General features: G+C 38.5%; 1 protein-coding gene across 1 annotated transcript; it reads left to right on the top strand.

The window, feature by feature from the left end:
- The first annotated feature begins 307 nt into the window (after positions 1-307).
- On the top strand, positions 308-20288 carry LOC138141447 (LIM/homeobox protein Lhx9-like). Its single transcript, XM_069062154.1, has 4 exons — positions 308-539; positions 8110-8410; positions 12124-12503; positions 19561-20288. The coding sequence occupies exons 2-4, from the start codon at positions 8157-8159 to the stop codon at positions 20016-20018; spliced, it is 1092 nt and encodes a 363-aa protein (XP_068918255.1). The 5' UTR covers positions 308-539; positions 8110-8156; the 3' UTR covers positions 20019-20288.
- The last annotated feature ends 220 nt before the right edge of the window (positions 20289-20508 follow it).

Here is a 20508-nt window from a genome sequence, read left to right on the forward strand (position 1 = left end):
TGTGCTTCGTTAAGATTCCTTCGCATTTAATCCGGCTCGTTATTTTCGTGAATGGCGCATAACGATCCCCTCGATCCCGCCCGGAAGTGAACAACTCCCGGACTATTTCCGTCGTGGTCATCAATTAACCCAAAACACCTGACTAACGTCCGCTAGTAGGGGAGCGCGGGCCGAAGGTCACCGTGGGGACAGACCGTCCCGGGCCGCATAAATCAATCGCGAAGTCGGCGCTGCCGATTCCACTCGACAAATGACAATCGAGCGGCGGGCGGGGCCTAAATGTGAAGAGGGGACGCCGGTCGCGGCTGATTGGGCGCGCCGTGACACCGGCGCATCGCGCGGGGCGGACCCGAGGCGGGGCCAGCGCAGCATCCCTGAGAGAGACGCACCGGCCTTAGATCCGTCACTGTACCGACGGTAAAGTGCACGGTTTTGCTCCTGACGGACGCTCCGGCTCGAAACGTCGCGCTGTGTGTGCAAGTGCTGATCGATCGGTGCCAAATCGGGACGTCTTGCTGGATTATGGGCGGCGTTGGCAGGTAAACTGGGCCCAAATCGGGTCTGATGGCCGCGCACATCGATCACAGTGCTATCTAGATAATTTGTGATGTTGCCACGCAATTAATTAACACCATTTTCCGACTACAACGAAACGTGCTCCTCTACTGTTGTGTGATACAGAGTGGCCTCTTTGATTGATGATGATTGCCGGGTGTAATGTGTAGGAGTGGGGGAAGAGGTGTTGCTGTCAATTATAACAGTCATTTGTCTCATTTTACATATTTTAAGTCGGCTCGGGTTATATTTAAAGCGAAATTATCGCGATTTAATTGACTTTTGACAGCTGTCACACCATTTGAATTAATTTCGCATTCGGTACGCAACACGGCTCGGATTACGACTTTTTTTGAGTGCTGCGTACCACGATTTTCTTTTTTTTTGGGTTTAATGCCACCGAAAAAACGGCGTAGGAGGCTGACATCAAATAAAACATCGAAATTCATTGAGTGGCAGTTGTTTCGACGGGAGAGACGTGCGGGGCAAGGTGTGACGTTTCAGTGACAAACGACAACTATTTTCGAAAATAATTGACATTTTGAAAAATGTTTTGGACTAAAAGTGTCTCATTTTTGCCATTTTGTGTACAAAATTGTGCTAAGAACATTGTTTGCAAAATTTGAAAATTTTTACTTTTTTGAAATATACTTGGAGGCCCTAAACAAGGTACACGCACCTTCTACAAATAGACAACAAATCTGTCTATAATAAATGGTGTAGAAATTTCATCTGAGACATATTTATCTCGGAGACTTCATCAATTACCTACTCATTGAAAGTGACAGTTTAATTATTGGGTAAGATGCACGACATCCAAATATTTTTCGCTCGAGCGCAATAAATCGCAAGAAGAAATTATGTGTCGAGACTTTTTGCAAAAATACTTTGGTGTTTGAAATTTGTGTATTTTTGTTTTTTTTTTACTGAAATCCAAATCGAATGAGATTCGAAACTTTTCTAAACCAATAAAGTAACATAAAATGGCTGAAAAGTTTATTTTGTCCCATCAAAATGTTTAATTGCAGCCGACACTTTATGACATTTATTACCGGCAAGTGACATTTATGGCAGTTTATGGATATCTTCACACTTTGCATCGGCGAGTGGTTGCATGAGCAATAAATCGCAGAAAGAATAGCACTTTTACACGATATTTTATTGCACTTATCGAGTTTCAAGTTGCATTTACTTTACGAAGTGTCAAAAGTGGATAAATCTCAAATAAAAACAAATTTTGTTTTTGTGAGGCACAAATCAGTTTGCCTCACACTTTTCATCACATGATATTTATCGCCTGAGAGTAATTAAATCGCTTTAAAATGTTGTACAACGTTGGTGTATCACAGCTGAGAGAAATTTCAAACGATATATCTATATTTTACGAACTTGCACAAGCTATTTTTTTATGATATGGAAACATTAGATCTTGCTACTTGATAAACTTAGTTATGTAAGATTAAAATGTAATTTGAGTTGACGTTTACTCATTAATTTAATCTCTGTATAATATCCGCTCATAATAAATGCGATAAATCGCAACAAAAAATCTTATTTTCTTGGCCGTAAATAGTAAACTGAGAAAAACTTTTATGACATATAACTTCTTATCGTAAATCATGCTTAACATAAACTACAAGTACCTACTCGTAATAATAATAATAATAATAATAAATATTTTTTGCGATAAATCTCGGAGAGAAATCTGCCGAGATTTTTGTGTTCCTTTTGCAACAGATAAATCTCAGGTTTATGTTGGATTTATAACTTCTTTGGAGCATCCAATATAAACACCGTTCACGTTGTTTTGGCATAATGGAAGGCCATGATTTATTTTTTTAACGTTGGACACACTGTCATTAAAAGTGCCTGACATGCGGATTTTTCAAAATGAACAAAACATGTTACCCAAATTTCCCGCCATGTCTGAAACTAGTCAAACTGACAACAATGCACTAGACCTTGACGCTATTTATAACCTCAAACTTAGAAAAACATAACCTAATTCAGCAGACAGCTTTAGATAATACCAAAGTAAATGCAAAATGTCTATGGCCTCCCATTATGCCAAAACCACGTGAATGCATTTTAAGTAAATCACTGTGTATTTTACACACAACTCTCAGAAAATTTTTATTGCTAAAATTTCTTGCTTAGAGAAAAACTTTCACTATGAAGTTTATTCTAGGTTTGTTTTTGACACTTATTACTCTCTCGTGACATTTTATTGCAATAAATCTCAGACAGATTAGCAATCAACAAAGTATTATGTATTTCCAGGTTGTAATTTATAGTTTGAGACTTACTTAGTCGCAAGGAGTTGCTGTTGAGAACAAAATGTTGCGGCTGAGAGAAATGTCAAATGATGCTTATTTTGTGATACCTAAAATATTGTAGCAAAAAGTGCTATAACGATTGAATTTCTAATTTTATACTTGAGATTTATTGCAAGAAGTTTTAAGTGTCTGAATGAGTTCAGCCATAATGACTCTGCAATGCAATAGGTAATTAATTGTGCTTAAGACTCTTCTTGCAATAAATATCAGAGTGAAACTCTCAGATGATATTTATCGCTAATACTTTGTTATTGGAACAAAAGAAAAAAAATTGCAACAATTATTTATTAGTTATAAACTTTAATGATTTCTTTAAAATGTTGACAGAAATCTCGAATAATATTTATAGGTAATGATAATAATAATGCAAAATAAATGATAATATAAAGAATGGTGCCTCCAAAGGAATTATCCTTATTTGATGAAAATATCTGTAGTGATAAATAAATTAGGCCTGGATGCCGTGCCCTCTTTTTTTAAATACATAATAACAATAATAAAGTACCTATTAAGAGCATTCTTATTTTTTCGCTGGACAGCCTTAAAAAATCTTCAAAATTTTGTGATTTTTTTAATATCATTCAAACATGCACTGTCGATTGTCGACTGTCGATAACGCAACCACTTGTTTCTTTCTGATCGATCAGTTCGACATGAAAAATTACACTTTTCTCGAAAAAATCGCACCGACACTAAAATGTCTCGAGATTTGTCGCAGACATTTGACACAAATCTACGCAAGAAGTGTCACCACATTTAACAACTGACATCTTTTTTAACATCTGACTCTCACAAAAACGGCAATTGTGAATATACATTTAAAGTAAATCCCAACGTAGAATCTGGCGACATCTAGAAATCTCAGCTCGCCGTAAACACGTGAGAGATAAAAATATGTATTTTCATCGGTCTATAAGCGAATTCTTGTATGCTGATTCAACACTAAACCGTAATCCGAGCTGACATTTATTGCATTAACTTTATCTCGCGCATTACTCTCGGACATTTATGGCAAGCTCCCGATAAGCTTCGCAGATTACGTCGCGCTCACCTGGATGGAAATCTTTTGGGAAAAAATCACCCAAACGGGGGCACCTCCCTCGACCACCTGAGTCCCACAACGTCGACATTTACATCAATTACAACCTCGTGTATTTGCTCTCAGAAATTTATGTCACGTTTGCGAGATTATCGTTAGACATAATTTAGTCTCCGATAAAAATGGCATGACACAAATGGCATTTTCTGCTTCTTTGCATTTTTTGCTTGGCATTCTTTTCCGATCATTAGTTCAGTTTTTGCTCCCTCCGGTGGTGCCTTATCTCGACACGACCGCTCGCAGGACCGTAATCGACTTTTCGCCGCCCCTGCCACTTTACTACGTCATAAAACCGTCTCTTAATTGCGCAATAATTAAAAACGCACTAAACGTCGGCGATAAACGACGCAATTTGTTGCTGCGAGGTTGGCGAACGTGCACCGTAATCGACCGAATAGCGACGATTTATCGGGGCGCAGTTGGCAGGCCTGCGAGTTGCAACTTTTCTCGTCTTCATTTTGCGACTTAATTGATTCTTTCTAGGCGGTTTTGGTATTTCGCTCGGTTTACGTCGAGCGCTGTCCTTCTCGCCTTATCCTTCGTCCTTGTCTGGAGACGCTTTATTTGCTCTTAATTGAAACCCGATCGTTCATTTGGTTTGTTCGCCGTTAATTTGTTAATTGCTAATTGTAATTGCGCTATAGAATTCGATTTATGGACGCTGAGGCCGGCGCAGTAGGCGACGGATAACGCAACCACTTGTTTCTGATCGATCAGTTCGAAAAATTACACTTTTCCGGAAAAAATCGCACCGACACTAAAAAATCTCGAGATTTGTCGCAGAGATCTGACACAAATCTACGCAAAAAGTGTCACCAATTTTGACAACCAGGAAAAGTCAAATCAAACTCTCAATCGGTTGTAGAAATTATAAATTTTTACGACATATCTTGCTGCGATTTATGGCAGCAACAAACTCAATCGCATACTCTGTTTCAGAAACTTAAAGTCATCACCTTATTACCTCTGTATTGGAACTGACACTCAATTTATTTGCGATTTGTCTCATCAATTTGCAAATACATATTGCATCCGAGATTAGACATATTTCAGCAAGAAATCGCACTGACATTAAATTTGTCACACCGGCTTTGGCGTAATATTTAATATTTGGCTTCAGATCAAATGCAAAAGTTACATTTTTTGATGTAGCGTTAAACTTGCATTTGCGATTTGTCGCAACGTCTTACAACCCAGTGGCAAGTTTTGAAATTAGAGATTTTACAGTGCTCCAGAGTTGTAATTGTTATACAAATGTCTAAAAATACCCAAACAATAAAAAAGTGTCGACATGCATCAATGAATAATTTCAATGTTGGCGATTTCGAAACGTGAGAGTACTTGACACTTATGTCGTGACATTGGAATTTTAAAGATGAGAAGTATTTAAAATGAGCGAGATTGATGGTGATAACACGACTATTACTAAATTAATCCAACCACAAAAATGTTCTCCTTGAAAGTGTGAGCAATTTATGGCGATTTTTCTTGAGATTTCTTAGAATCTCACGCTACAAATTTTGGCAAGTTTGTGTCGAGCAACATTTTTTTGCTCGCAGTAATTACGATAATGTAGAAATATACCCAATAACTTCAATAAAACTGAAATAAATGGTTGCAAGAAGTCGCATATGAGAGAAACTTGTCGCAATTATTAAAATTTTGTCAATCGATCTGAATTTTACAATATATTAATATTGTATAGGTATGGTTTTTTCACGGCCTCCTAGATTCATAAGAGACTCGTCTCTTATCCGGCCTGCCGCATTCGTAGTTCTAAGCATTATTTTTGGTTTATAGGGTGCGCCACAATACGGGGCTTATGTGTTGTAGTGGTTGCCTGCCTTGCAGGAAATTATTGTTTTATAGAGGTGTTTTCAACATTTTTCAACAGTTTTAACGCACACATACTCGTACATCTGACATTTTTTCAAAATCTCAAATCAAAAACATTTTTTATGAACGGTAAATTTAATTTCAACAAATTTCTTTTTTATTATTTTTTGTTATTTGTCTGTGAGTGCAAGTTACAAAAATTTACAATGACAGGAAGTTCTAATTTTTAAATAAGTGTAAGTGTCTCACTCACATTTTACCATGAACAGGACAATTAGTGGATTTCCCGAAAGATATGAGGCCAAGATATTCTTCAAAACAAAATTTATATTTTCCTTTGGAATGCTTGGTAGAATTTCTACTATTATTGAAATTATTGTAAATTGTATAGTTTGCGAACGAGAAATTGGAATTTAAGTTTCTTCACTTGCAATGGGTTTAGGGTAGATTGTAAAGATTATAATATTGCTAGTTACTAAAAAGGGATGCCGAATATCGGCAAAATGCAGATTGTTTGTCCCTCCTGGAATGAACTGCTCATAGTCGTAAATCTTCATTATTATCTATAATGTTTAACCTACCCAAAACCCATTGCAAGATGCAAGTGAAGAAACTAAAATTCCAATTTCTCATTCCCAAACTATACTAGACCCACAAATTGATCATTGGGGTAACTTAGCCTTCCTCTATCTTAGTAATAAATTAATTCCAGTAACGGGATTTTCTTTTTCGAATTTGAATCTTGTAAATGTGACAAGCAAGAATCACATCCATGGATTGCCTTCGTTATTTTCATAATTAAGTAGCCACATAAAAAAGCTGTTGCCGCCGTCTCAATTTGAAAATTGGTACTTGGCAGATAACTAAAAGAAGACAATTTTTCTAGTTTTTCCAGAGAACTATCTTGCAAGGTGACTGAAATATTTACATTGGTCCTTAAATTTTGGAATCTTGATAAAATTTTACTACTTACATATTCTGCGGCACTCATGATATGATCTCTCAGTCCTGTCTTCGAGTGTCTTCCATGCCGCATTTAAAGTGATATCATTGGGTAGATTATGATAAGAAGTGTTAACTTTGTGTCGTGAACTAATACAACATTTTTTCTTTGTTTGTGGCATTTTTTAAAGTTTCAACTGCACTTAGTTTTTCAAATTGACAATTTATTATATAAAATGTCATTATTCATACGTATTTTTAGTTGCATATACTAATATATGGATCACATTAAAGTCGCTAGATGGACATACTATACGGGGAATTTTCAAAAACAGACATTTATCGAATGCGACAGGCCGGATAAGAGACGAGTCTCTTATGAATCTAGGAGGCCGTGGGTTTTTTAAATTCTCAATAACTGTCGTTGTAAAATCATGAGACTAAATTAATCTCCATGAGAGAAGATTCTTACAAGGATTTTTTGTATGGAATGTGCAAGGAAAATTCCTGGAAACTGCTGAGACAAAATGAATCGCATCTGAGAGAGATGAATTGCAGACATTAAACTAAAATACTCAAAATGACAATTTCTGTTTCAATATCGTTGTTGTCAATTGCTGAGAGCAAATTAATCGCAACCATAGAAGAACATAACATGGAATACCTACAAGAAATTGTAAGTGAGACGCTTTTTCCATATTAAAACTGGATTTAATGTTTCTTTTTATTTATTTCGTCTTCTCATCTTGTCCGTCGAGCAAGATCGTGATCATCCATATTTGAGACTAAATCAATCGCAACGAGTGAAAATTTGTCGCTCGAGAGAATCTCTCAAAAAAAAAAAAATACAAGTAATATTTAACATTTTTCTTTAATAAAAAGATACAACTAGTGAACAAAAATGTCAAAATTATATACATATGTACATAATAATAGCTGTTTTCAACACAAGTGAGCAAAGTAGTGCATTTAATCACGAGGACGGAAGTTGGGCGTCCGAGCCGTAGGCGAGTGATTAAATGCAAATCAGTAGAATTACGAAACTTTCCAACTGAATATGTTGCTGCGATTTGTCGCAAGCAATATTGGGCGATAAAATTGAATAAATGAGTGTAGCAACCAAAAGATGGGGCACCTCTCATCTGCGACTTCTTCTCTCGCTCGTCAATTTTGATCGATTTGCGTCGCAATTAGTGCCGCCGCCCCACACTCTCTCGCCAATATGTCGCGCCGACCATCCGGGCGCCTCCGCGGACCACTTCCAGACGCACCGTTACACTCTCACCTCCACGTCTCGTCAAGACGGTATCCGCCACTTTTCGCAATTTTTTGTGTCTCCAGGTAGCCCCTCGGAGTGCCAGTCGCGATCCTCGCCCGCCACCGTCGAGATGCTGAAGGAGCGCGAGTCCATCGAACGCGCCATCTCCTCGCCGTGCTCCGGCCTGGGGGGCCCCGCCGTGCTGGACGGGACGACGTGCGCCGGCTGCGGGGGCCGCATCCAGGACCGATACTACCTCCTGGCGGTGGACAGGCAGTGGCACGCCGCCTGCCTCAAGTGCTGCGAGTGCAAGCTCCCGCTGGACACCGAGCTGACTTGCTTCGCCCGCGACGGGAACATCTACTGCAAGGAAGATTATTATCGGTGAGTCCTTTTTACGCCCCACAATAATAACAGTCCGTAGTGGAACGGCCGCAGGACGATTTATTTTTAACTGTGCTGTGGGAAAAGCGCGACGAGGGTTTATTGCGACGGAGGAGATGTTGGCGAGGCCGGAAGATTCCAGCGCGGTGCTTATTTGGGCACTCGTTATGCGCTTACAACGCGCGGATTGAAATGTGTGAAGGCTGCTTTAGAGATTCGAGTGGCGCGAGAGTTATGCCAACGTAACGTAATAAATATGTAGAGGTCTTTCCAGTTCGCAGAGGTTTCACTACTAACGCAAGGAACGTATGCGCAACGTAACGTTAACGCACATAAGAATGAAAGCATAAAATGAAATTTTCAAAAAATTCAACAATTTTGCAATAAATAAAGAACGACGTTTTACATTTGGAAGCTTTTAAATACTAAAATATGTAAAGTCAGGTTTATACTCAAACGTACTTTAAAGTGCATCTCAGCGCAAAATAATGGTAAGAATTAATATTTTTGCTTCTCTCAATTTTATTAGGTCCATATTATCACAAAATGTTTTCGAACATTAACATACAGGGTGTTTCTGAAATAAGTGCATTAATTTTAATTGGTAATAGAACTCATCAAAAGGAACAACTTTTCTCTCTGCCATTTTGGCGAAAAACGTTGCGTAATGGCTTAAAAAAATAGGAAAGATTTTCTTAAAACCGTTCATATCTCCAAAACTAAGCTACCTAAAAACGTGAAACAACCAGATTCTTACGAAGTGGATTTTTTGCTATACGGGTAGATTTATTTGAATTTTGATTTCGGCGTTAAAACACGTTTTCTGGATGAAAATGGATGTTTTTTTCATATTAGCGCTGATCTCAATTAGCCATTGCAGTATTTAATGGCGTAGGGCTTTTTAGTGAAAAATCTCTCCAATTTTTTTTGGAATTAAACATCGTTTTTCGGCAAAATGGTAGATAGAAAAGTTGTTCCTTTTGACGAGTTCTATTACCAGTTAAAATTAATGTACCTATTTCAGAAACACCCTGTATCGTAACATAGAAAAGAAGATACATATTTAGCATAACCTAGACGCAAATACAAAATCTGCCACGTAAGTCATAAGTTTTTAAAAGGTAAACATTGAGGGAGTGATTGTTAAAACATTTGGAGATCTTCTCTGTTGGATACATGGTCCCTCCTGTCTCCGTGGACCTCCTTGGACCTCCTTGGACCTCCTCGAGATCTCCCTGTACTACCTATCCCAGATCATCTCCGTATCTCCCTATATCTCCCTCACATTCTCCATAGATTGTCCTATTTATCCCATTCTTGATCTCGTTTCTTCCATCTTGCTTTGCTCCTTATCTTCCATCCTAGATTGACCTGTATCTCACCCTGATTGGTATCTTTCCAGGACCTCCCTCTAGCTTTCCGAGACTTCCTTGTATCCTCCCTGATCTCCTTGTATCTGTTATTCCTGATCTCCATAAATCTTCTCCGTATTTCTCCTGTATCACTCCGCACACTCTTGTATTGTCCATGGATCCCTTGTATCTTTCATTCCGGATCTCCCTGTATCTTTCTTGCATATCTCCATATTGCTATATCTTGTATTTTAGATCTCCCAGTATCTCTCACACCGGATCTCTTTGTACCTTCTATTCCAGATATCTGTGTAGGTATTTCTATATAACTCCTCCAGATTTCCCATTTCTCCCATAGGATTGTTGATATCTTTCATCTCGAATTGTTGTGTATGTCATTCGGATCTTGCTGTATTTCTTCTTGATCCCCTTGTATCTCCTTTGGATCTCTTTATATCTTCCCCAGATTTTCCTGTATCTTCCCAAATTTTCTCCACGTTTTCCTCCACCTTCCTCGAATTTCCCCGTGTCGCTCTCGCACGTCTTTATATTTTCCATGGATCTTCCAATATCTTTCATCCCAAATCGCCGTACATTTCTCCCGAATCTCCATGTATCTACCCCTTGTTCCTCGTATGGATATCTCTGTATCTCCCCCGATCTGTCTCTGCGTCTCATCCCTGATTTATTTTTCTCGCCTCTCTTTGTATCTTCCACAAAAACCTAATATATCTGCTATTCTCAATCCCTTATATCTCTCACACCGGATCTCCTTGTATCTGTCATCCCAGATATCTGTGTATTTTTTCGAACATCTATGTAATTCTTTCAGATTCCTTGGATCTCCCAAAGGACTTTCTATATCTACCATTCCGGATTGCACTATAAGTCCTTCAGATCTTGCTGTATCTTCTCTTAATTTCTCTTTATTTCCTCCTGATCTTCCTCTACCTTTCATCTTTCTCCGTGTGTCATCCCTGATTTGTTTTTCTCGCCTTTCTTTGTATCTTCCACAGATCTTACTATATCTGCTATTCTGAATCCTCTGTATCTCTTACAGCGGATCTTCTTGCATCTCCCATTCCAGATATATCTATATTTCTCCGAATGTCTTTGTAATTCTTTCAGATTCCTTGGATCTCCCAAAGGACTTCCTGTATCAACCATCCCAGATCGCGCTATAAGTCCTTCAGATCTTGCTGTATCTCCTCTTAATCTCTCTCTACCTCCTCCTGATCTTCCTCTATCTTCCATCTTCCATCTTCTATCTTCCATGGATTGCCCTGTATGTGCTATGCCGAAGCTCCCTGCATCACTCCCGAATGCTTTGTATCTTTTGTGGATCCCTCCGTATCTTCCCCTGGACCATGCGAATGTGAATCCGTGAGCAGCTCTTCGGTAAACATCAACGTCAACGTCACTTTTAACCACTCGTTGATTAATCGGCGACATTTTGTCGTCGCAACAATTTGTCCCCTCTTTCTTACGTTTCCGTCCAATTTAAGTTGATTTATCCCCTTCCCATTTCTCCAAATTCTGAATTTATCCCGGCCCATGTGTCCCAAAAATACCACACATTCCCCCAACATCCCCACGGTCACCCCCCGCGCCCCGCATTCCCCGCGCAAATCAAAAACCCTCTAACCCCGGTCAGGAAAAAAACCGCACCCAATTAGCGCGTTATTGATGTCTTGTCCTCCCGGAATTCCTCCGGACTCATTCATCTGTCACCGGAGCCGTTCCACGATTGATGCGGATTTCACTAGGTTTTTTGTGATGCGTGCAGCCTTACGTAACGGAAATAATGGGTAAACATTCTTTTTTATCGGTTCATTAAAATTCTTATCGTGCATCCTCTTCTTCCCCCAACGAATTATCCGGAGGTCGACGTTAGAAATTCCCAAATTAATTGGTGATATGAATTTATTGTCCGACGGTGGGAACAAACACGTGGCACTGACGCAACGCAACGCAACGTCAAGATTGTTGTTGTAACTGCGGCAGGCTGTTGTCATAACACTCATTAAGGGTGGTGTCGGCGTCGCCGCCGCGCTGTATTTATAAACACCTGGGGTCGAGCGGCGGCGGCGGCGGAATGGTATCAACTCTCGTAATAATAATGTCTCTGGGGCTGATTTGCTTTCCGTTTGGTTTTGAAGGCCCAGCTGTGAGTTTCTGGGATTCGCCGCCGCCCCCAATTTAATAATAATATCGCGTCGACAAATCTCCGGCCCACACCTGACGGGCTCCCCGAAATCCCGATCGATCCCCGATAGCGCCTGTCAGTTCGGCGGCGTTATCAGCATGTGTCATAACAGGTGAAGAGCGATAATTAGTGACAGGTTGTGCGATTGTCGACAGGATGTTCGCGGTGACGCGGTGCGGCCGCTGTCAAGCCGGCATCTCCGCCAACGAGCTGGTGATGAGGGCCCGCGACTCCGTCTACCACTTGCACTGCTTCTCGTGCACGTCCTGCGGGGTGCCGCTCTCCAAGGGCGACCACTTCGGGATGCGCGACGGCCTGGTCTACTGCCGGCCCCACTACGAGCTGCTGGACCTCTGCGACGGCGGCGACCCCATGGAGATGATGTTCCGAGGGGGCGAGTCGCCGCCCGGGTACTACGCCAACGCGCCGCCTCAGCACCACAAGGGCCGCCCCCGGAAGCGGAAGCTGCCCGTCGAGGAGCGCCCCCCCTGCGCCGAGCTTCCGGTCACCATGAGGATGGCAGCTGCCACGCTGGGTGAGTGACCAAATTGCGCCCGTTTTTTGATTCGGGTCGAGCCGACCCTGTCGCGGCGTTGACCACTCTCGTCCGGACAAAACGAACAAAGAACGGCGGAATAAAGAAGGAACAGTAAAAATTTAACCGAATCGGTAGTTTTATTTTATTCCCGAAAACGAGTTGGAACCGTGCTCGTCGGCTAGTATCGAATCGTTGCTATCGGGCCGTAATTTATAGGTTCTCTTTGACGGTGGGTGGCCGAGTTCGACTCGCTGACAGATGAAAAGTATCCTCAGATCGGGGATTGGATAACTAGAATCCGGTAGCCAATTGGGCCGACGCTATGGCCGCCTCTGGCATTCCACGAGGACCTCGTCCTCTCTAACAATAAAATTCGAATTTATGGAGGGACGACACCTGCGGTTGCTGTCACTAACCGGAGCAATTAGGACAGATCGATCCGCGCGGGACAAGGGGATGTCGGAATCGTAAACGACCAAATATCTAATATCCAATAAATAATCTGAAGAAAGCTTCAACCGCAAACTTCAAATAAAAATACATCATTTAAACTCACCGAAATCAGTTGGGACTTTTTTTAACACATGTTGGCAACGCAAGTGACAATTCCGTGTGTGACAGTTAATATCGAGTCACCGGAATCAGTCGGGACTTTTTTTTTCACGTATTGGCAATGCAAATGACAACTCCTCGTGTGACAACAGACACCATTTAATACCAAGTCGCTACGATCAGTTGGGACTTTCTTTCCATATGTTGGCAATGCAAATGACAACCACGGCCTCCTGGATCAAAAGACACAAAGTTTCTCAAACAGACTCTGTCTCTTTCGATCTAGGAGGCCATAAATTATTTAATGCCAAGTCGCCATAATCAGTTGGGACTTTCTTTCATTCTTTCCACATGTTGGCAGTGCCAATGACAATTCCATGTTTGACAGTAGGCAGTGGCGTACGTGCTTGTTTCGGAAAATGATTCAACAGTGAATGTCAAAATGTAAAATTATGCGAATTAAAAAAAAATATATTACGAGGACGTTTAATAAATTGTAGCGACACGTATTGCACAAACGAGTGATAGTGAACATGAATCGGGGAAAAAGTTGTTTGTTGACGTTTCAGACGAAATGTCAACCAAAATTCTAACGAAAAATGTAAATTAGCGTGGAAAGATCTGTTGCAAACGTGCCTTTAGAATATTAAGTGTGTCAAAATGTCGAGTAAAATTATTTGTGTTGGAGTTTTAGGTGGTACAAGTACAGTTGGTTGCAAAAAAATCGGGAAACGAAAATTTTCCTAATGTAAATTTGATTTTGTCCATTTTCAATTAATTGTTTACTTGACAATACCTATCAAATAATTTAAAAAAATGTCATTGAATTTGGCGTTAATTCTAACCTATCTCTCGTAAGAAGGTTTCACACTGTCAGTCGAAGAAGACTTGCGGTTTCAGTTGATTCGATTAGAAATGTTCTTGGTATTTGTGGGTGGTGAAAAGAAGAAACTTTTAATTTAAATAACTAAATTGGTAATGATCGTGTTAGGGACGTGGCGCTAATGATGTCTTCTCTCAATTTATTTACCTATAATTAATGAAATTAATATTAGAAACGGATTAAATGCAGTAATGTACATTGGCCAAATTAGACTGTAGTAAAAGCGCCAGTATGGAGTTAATTAATTGTTTTCGGCCATTATTTATTCCTTCCTACCGTGTTCTAATTCAGGTTTTTCATTCGACCGGCACTATTTTGACACGCTGTTTTTGGTGGGTTTAAATCAGGAGACTGTGAAGGCCATCGTGTCGCTTCTTTTGCATCGTATGGGAGACAATTGTCAAATTTTGTACCGAAAAATTGGTCAAAAGTGGACAAGTAGGTGTTTCTTTGGTAATAATTAATAAATCATCACAGATTAATTTAATTCTAGAGGATTACCAAAACGCAAGTAGTGGTAATCTGTGATAAGACTGTGATAAGACCGGAAGTAAAATACAGGGTATTTCACGAGTGGTAATGAGCCCAGCGGAATTGACAATGCAACCCACAATACATTTCCAAAGTTAACGTCTCTATTTTAAGTATCGTAATCGTAATCCATGATAGCTTTGCTTCAATAAATATAATAAAGTTAATAAAGTTAAAATACGACGATTAAAATGTATTCGAAGGATGAGAAAACAGACATGATCCTGTTTTATCGCGAATGTAATAAAAAATTCTTCTGCCGTTGTGCGTTTATGCAGACAATATGTATACATTTTCCCAAAAATTCTTGGTTTTTTTCACAATTTTATTGAACCAATCGAATGACGTTTAAGTCAAAATTCACGAAATTGCACAGCTAACTGTCTTTTATGTTTTTTAAATCAAAACAAAATCAGAACATATTGCAACAACTTCTTGATCAAATTTTGAAAATAATTATAACTGAGTCCACGATGGCACTTAGTTTTGTATTTTTGACATTAAAGCAAAAAATCAAGTCAATTCGAAAAATTTATTTTTACAATAACCACGAAAAGACTGACATGATCCTCATTTATGAAGAGTGTGGAAAGATACTTCGAACACCTTTTACATTAATTTGATTTGTTAATTTAATTGTTGAATTTTGTTTAAATACCGGTTATCTGTCAATCTGACATTTATAACAAATCTATCCAACTTACTTTGATTTCTAATTTATAAGAAATAATATACATATTTGATTCAGTAGTTTGTGCCATTGGTATTGTTGGTTGCGGGAAAAAAAATCAGAAGTAACCCTCTCGTGAATAACCCTGTATAATGATTATTTTAAGTAGGTAGGCATTCGTTTTAAATTTTATTTTTATTATTTATGTTCGTCGCGTTAAACTTTAATTAATTTATTTAGGAAATAATATGAATGTTTCATGTGAAGACACTGTAATATAAAGACAGCAATAGCAAATAAAATAAAAATAAAGGCGTTTCCATCTCCTACAAATGGAGGCAATTTAAAGAAGTAAAAATAAAAATGGCAAATTGACATTTTTCGAAAATTAGCAAGTCATAACATTGTGAGTAATTTGTAATAAGATTTATAGAAATAATCACAATTTATCTATTAATACCTACTAATTGTACAACATTATTAAAACTTATTTAACACATTTTCTTTGTAGCGAACATTGTTCTCACAAAGAATCCGATTTTCAGATTTGCTTGAAAAATAGAGAGCAAAATAGTAATTTTTAGGCATTTTTGCATCATTCATTTTTTGACTATACCTAGTTATTTATTATACAAGAGGGTACAATTGTATTTTATCTTCGAAAGCGTTTTTTGACGTCGGACGATATCATCGTGATAATTTTCAATTTTTTTCTGTAGCATTTGTATTTTATTATTAAAACATTTTTTTTAAATCATTACTAATCGTGTAAGGTTTCAAAATCTCGTTAGTATGAGTGTTGTTAGGGTAATAAAAAAAAATTAATGACAATATCTACCCCTGCTGTTAAAGTAGCACTTTATCTACCCTTGCGGTTAAAATGCTAGTTGATTTTTTGATTTCAATAAATAAAAGCACACTTTAACAACTGCTATAGAAAAAAAAATCATATTCCATACTTGACCCTAGATTTTTTTAATGAAATATCAAAATTATACCGTTTTGGTTTCTTTGAGGATTTGCTTAGAACCACTACCAGAATCCGTTCTTCAAAAATTCGTAAATATTGTTTATGAAACGCAAGCTCGGCGACGGCAACTGTGCTTACTCGGATGATTTAACTTTTACAGGTAAAGAGACTTCTAAGTTTTTTTTCTAAAAAATAAGAATAACTTAGTAGAGAAAATTATGTGAAGATACTTCTGGAGTTACTTGAGTGATTCATTTTAATCCGCCCACAAATACGAATATAAACTACTTTCACTAGGTTTTGTCAGTACTGCTACCAACTTAATTTTCAGTGACGTTATGGAACTGAATTAACGAGCAAAACAATCAAGATGTGAGAAACTGTAGATGTAAAAATATATTCTCATTTACAGTAAAAAATTAATAAGCAAATATGAAACCTGGTTTACATTTTTATTCTAGTTTTTTTCTGATTTTCAACATATATTGTTTTACATTCTTCTTATTTGAAGAAGTTTTTTCTATTGAAAATACATCGAAGGAGCACCAAAATCTTGTATTTTATAAATTATTATTATTATTTTATAAATTTTATTTACACATTAAAAAATATATCTAATCAAAATTGTTATTTTCTTTATAAAGCTATTGACTGTAGGTGTCACATTTAATACCTGTTTGTTACTGGCAAAATATGTTTCTTTCACTTTTTTCCTAACCTAAAGGTATTAAAATCTTGCATTTTATTTTTTATATTTTGAAACAATAAAAAAACGATAATTTTGTTAGAATAATCTATTAATGTTACTATTATTATTATTAAAAAAAGCAGAGTTTTGGCAATAAGCATCAAAACCAGTCAAAGAATTTTGTTTCATTTTTTCATATTTAGTTGGTCCAATAAGTTATTTCTTAACAAAAATAATCTTCACATTTTCTTCTTCGCTACTAAATCACTTAATTAAAAATTGCTCAAAATATAATACCTAAAGGTATTAAAATCTTGCATTTTATTTTTTACATTTTGTAATAATAAAAAAAACGATCATTTTGTTACGATAATCTATTAATGTTACTATTATTATTATTATTAAAAAATGCAGAGTTTTGGCAGTAAGCATCAAACCAGTCAAAGAATTTTGTTCTCATTTTTTCGTATAGATACCTATATTTGGTCCAATAAGCTTTTTCTTAACAAAAATAATCTTCACATTTTCTTCTTCGCTACTAAATCGCTTAATTAAAAATTGCTCAAAATAAAATAATTACAACCGTTTACGTAAACACGAACATGTTCCGCAGAAATTTTCTTTTTTTTGTGTCACTTTTTCAATTAATAATCTGTTAATTAAGCAAAAATGTAGTTGCATATCGTAATTAAGCGTAAGGAAAACTGTGCTTCATAATTTCATAATTATTATAATTATTGCCTCAACCTATATTAGGTGGGTGCATAGAGTGTAACCGAAGCAAAACTACTTTGACCACTCCTGTCAATTATCTTTTTCTCTTTTTTAAAAAAATATAATTTTGTACAGGCAGACTGAATTAAAGAAAAAATAAACAATTGCATGACTTCGGAAATAATTCAGTTTGGTCATTTTTGGGCTGACACCACGAAGAAAAATAATAAAATAAAACATACAAAATGATAATAAAATTTCTGGAAGATTTCAGACAAAAAAATTCAAGGCTAGCAAATCCACCATTTATATTACAAATTATAAAATGTATCTCTCTCAACAAGAACAACTACAGTAATTTTTGACGAAACCAAAATTAGTAAAAACTTTTTTTTTTAGCAATTTTAATTAATTATTATTGTTGTCATGACCGATAAGAAAAATCTAGTGTTTTGTGTTTTGCTGTGTCTTCTTGTCCAAATTTCTTTTACGATTACATGCATCGGGTCTAGCATATGAGATTGTAGTGTTTTCATCCCTCGTGTAATTATTGGCCTCGCTGAATAAACTTACACCCAAAATGAAAACATGCACTCGTTGTCCTTCATCGTATAATAAACTATGATTTCATTCTGCAAAAAAAAATCTTCACTTTAAAATCGTTTAATCTTGAAGATACATATTGAAAGATTGAATATTTTGCAGAAACTGTAAATTCTTTTTTTTTTCTTGTTTTTTTTTTTGTGTGAGTTTTGTTTGGTGAAAAACCGCTTGAGAGAAATTTGAAAAAAGTGGATTCCAACAAGGTGGGACCCATTCGTCGGGCAATCAATGTTGCGATCCCCCCGCCCGCTCTCCACCGCCGAAATAAATCTATCCGGCTTCCAGGGTCAAGTCGGCTGTTTTGTAATACCCACCTGCCAACCTGATGAGGCGGCTGCTAACATACAGCAACGCGAAATAATCTCCCCATCGATCGCTCCACTGCGACATAAAATATGTTCACATATGCACACCGAAGGAAAAACAGCACAAGAGCAACACCGCCGCCGAACTTACCTATTCCGGATGCCGCCGATTAAAAATTACTTCCCTCAAGAGCGTCGTGGACAAAGAGCGAGCTTCCATCCGCTCCTTCTCGGAATGGCCCGAGCTTAAAAGGCCATAAAACAGAAGATCAACACCCAATTAACCGGAGGACGGGATCGGACGCGGTTTCAGGTAGTGCACAGGGCCGGACCGGCTGCTAATGAGGGTGATTAGGACACCGGGCCGGGGGAGAACCCGATCGAACAATGCGTGAAATTTATATCCGACTTTATTGTATTTGTTCAGTGTTAAAAATACAAACGGATACGATGATGCTGAGAGGGTTGTTTTGGAAATGTAAATGGAAGTGCCGTCGAGGGTCGGGGCGATCGATGAAAGGCGGACGGGGTGAAAGAGTTTCTTGGGGTGGAAGGCTTTAGCCGAGACGGTAACATTTCTCTTTATTAGCGGAATTGAATTTACCTAATACGACAGTATTGCAAAATAAAAATAGTATATTGGATTATTACTTAGGATTAAAAGTGGTACTTTTTTGGCGTTGAAAATTTATTCTAACTAAATCTTGTCCAAATTTAGCATCATTATTCTAAAATTAAATGAAACATTTTCTCATCGAACCTGATCAACTTGTCTCGAGTTTCTCCCAAATTTTCCAATTAATTTAAATATAGGCAACATCGCTGTATTTTTTTTAATCCTTTGTGATTATTTTTAACACTTCTCTCCCTGCGTCCCAATAATTTTTTGCCGCGTTATATTTATAGAGGTGCGTACTAATTATATTTGTTCAGAACGTTGTAGGATCCTCGAACGTTGTATGGGGGGCGGTCGGTTGGCGGTGCAACGTTCGCTATAACAACCCTCAGAGACGTGCTCGAGTGCTCGCGGAGCACAAACATTGACGAGGAGAACGATAGGCTCGCAACCCTTCAGATCTGTCGATATTGTGAACCGCCCCCTCGCTCACAACCCCATCTAACCGTCGTTCTTTTGCAGAGATGCTGCAGCAGGGCGAGCTGTCCTCGTCGATGGAGTCCCTCGCCTACGACTCCTCGGTGACGTCCCCCGCCTCCAGCAACGGCCACCAGACCCAGCGGACGAAGCGGATGCGGACGTCCTTCAAGCACCACCAGCTCCGCACCATGAAGACCTACTTCGCCATCAACCAGAACCCCGACGCCAAGGACCTCAAGCAGCTGGCCCAAAAGACCGGCCTGTCCAAGAGGGTCCTCCAGGTGTGGTTCCAGAACGCGCGCGCCAAGTGGCGGCGGAATATCATGCGCCAGGAGGGCGGCCAGGCCGCCGGGGGGCAGGGCCAGGCCGGCAACGGGCCCCCGTCCGTCGGCTCGGGCGTGATGGGCGACGGCGGGTTGTCCCACCAGTCCCTCGACGACCTCCACCACCATCTCCACTCGCAAAATTCACAAACTCTGACTTTCAGTGATATCTATTAGGGGTAGTGACACTGTGTAGGGGTAGATAGGTGCACACGCAATGTTCCTTATGACATAGTGATAATTGGAAGATTTATTTGTTGTTTTCAGTTGAAGAGAGATGTTAGTGGATGGCGGTAGCAGTAGTTGCACGCTGATTTTAAACATGTAGATATGTCGTTGTTTGTACATAAGAACTATACGTCGATATGTATAGGTGAGAATATTCGAGGAATATTTATAATTTTGTATGGTTGTGCGATGTTGTCATACATGTACTGTGTATGTCTACAGTGAATAAATGTATATAATTTATAAAGAACTTGACGTTTTCATTTCCCTGAGAATACTACAATTCGTGAGAATACTCACCGAGAATATTGTCGAGTGCAAATCAAGACGCGTTCGACTAAAATCACACAAAACGCGAATATCCAGTATTCTCACTTTTTTGTGAGAATATCCAGTATTCTCACTTTGTTGCGAGAAAAAGTGAGAATACTGAAAACGC

The sequence above is a fragment of the Tenebrio molitor genome, chromosome 1, assembly GCF_963966145.1.
Source record: "Tenebrio molitor chromosome 1, icTenMoli1.1, whole genome shotgun sequence".
Lineage (NCBI taxonomy): Eukaryota > Metazoa > Arthropoda > Insecta > Coleoptera > Tenebrionidae > Tenebrio > Tenebrio molitor.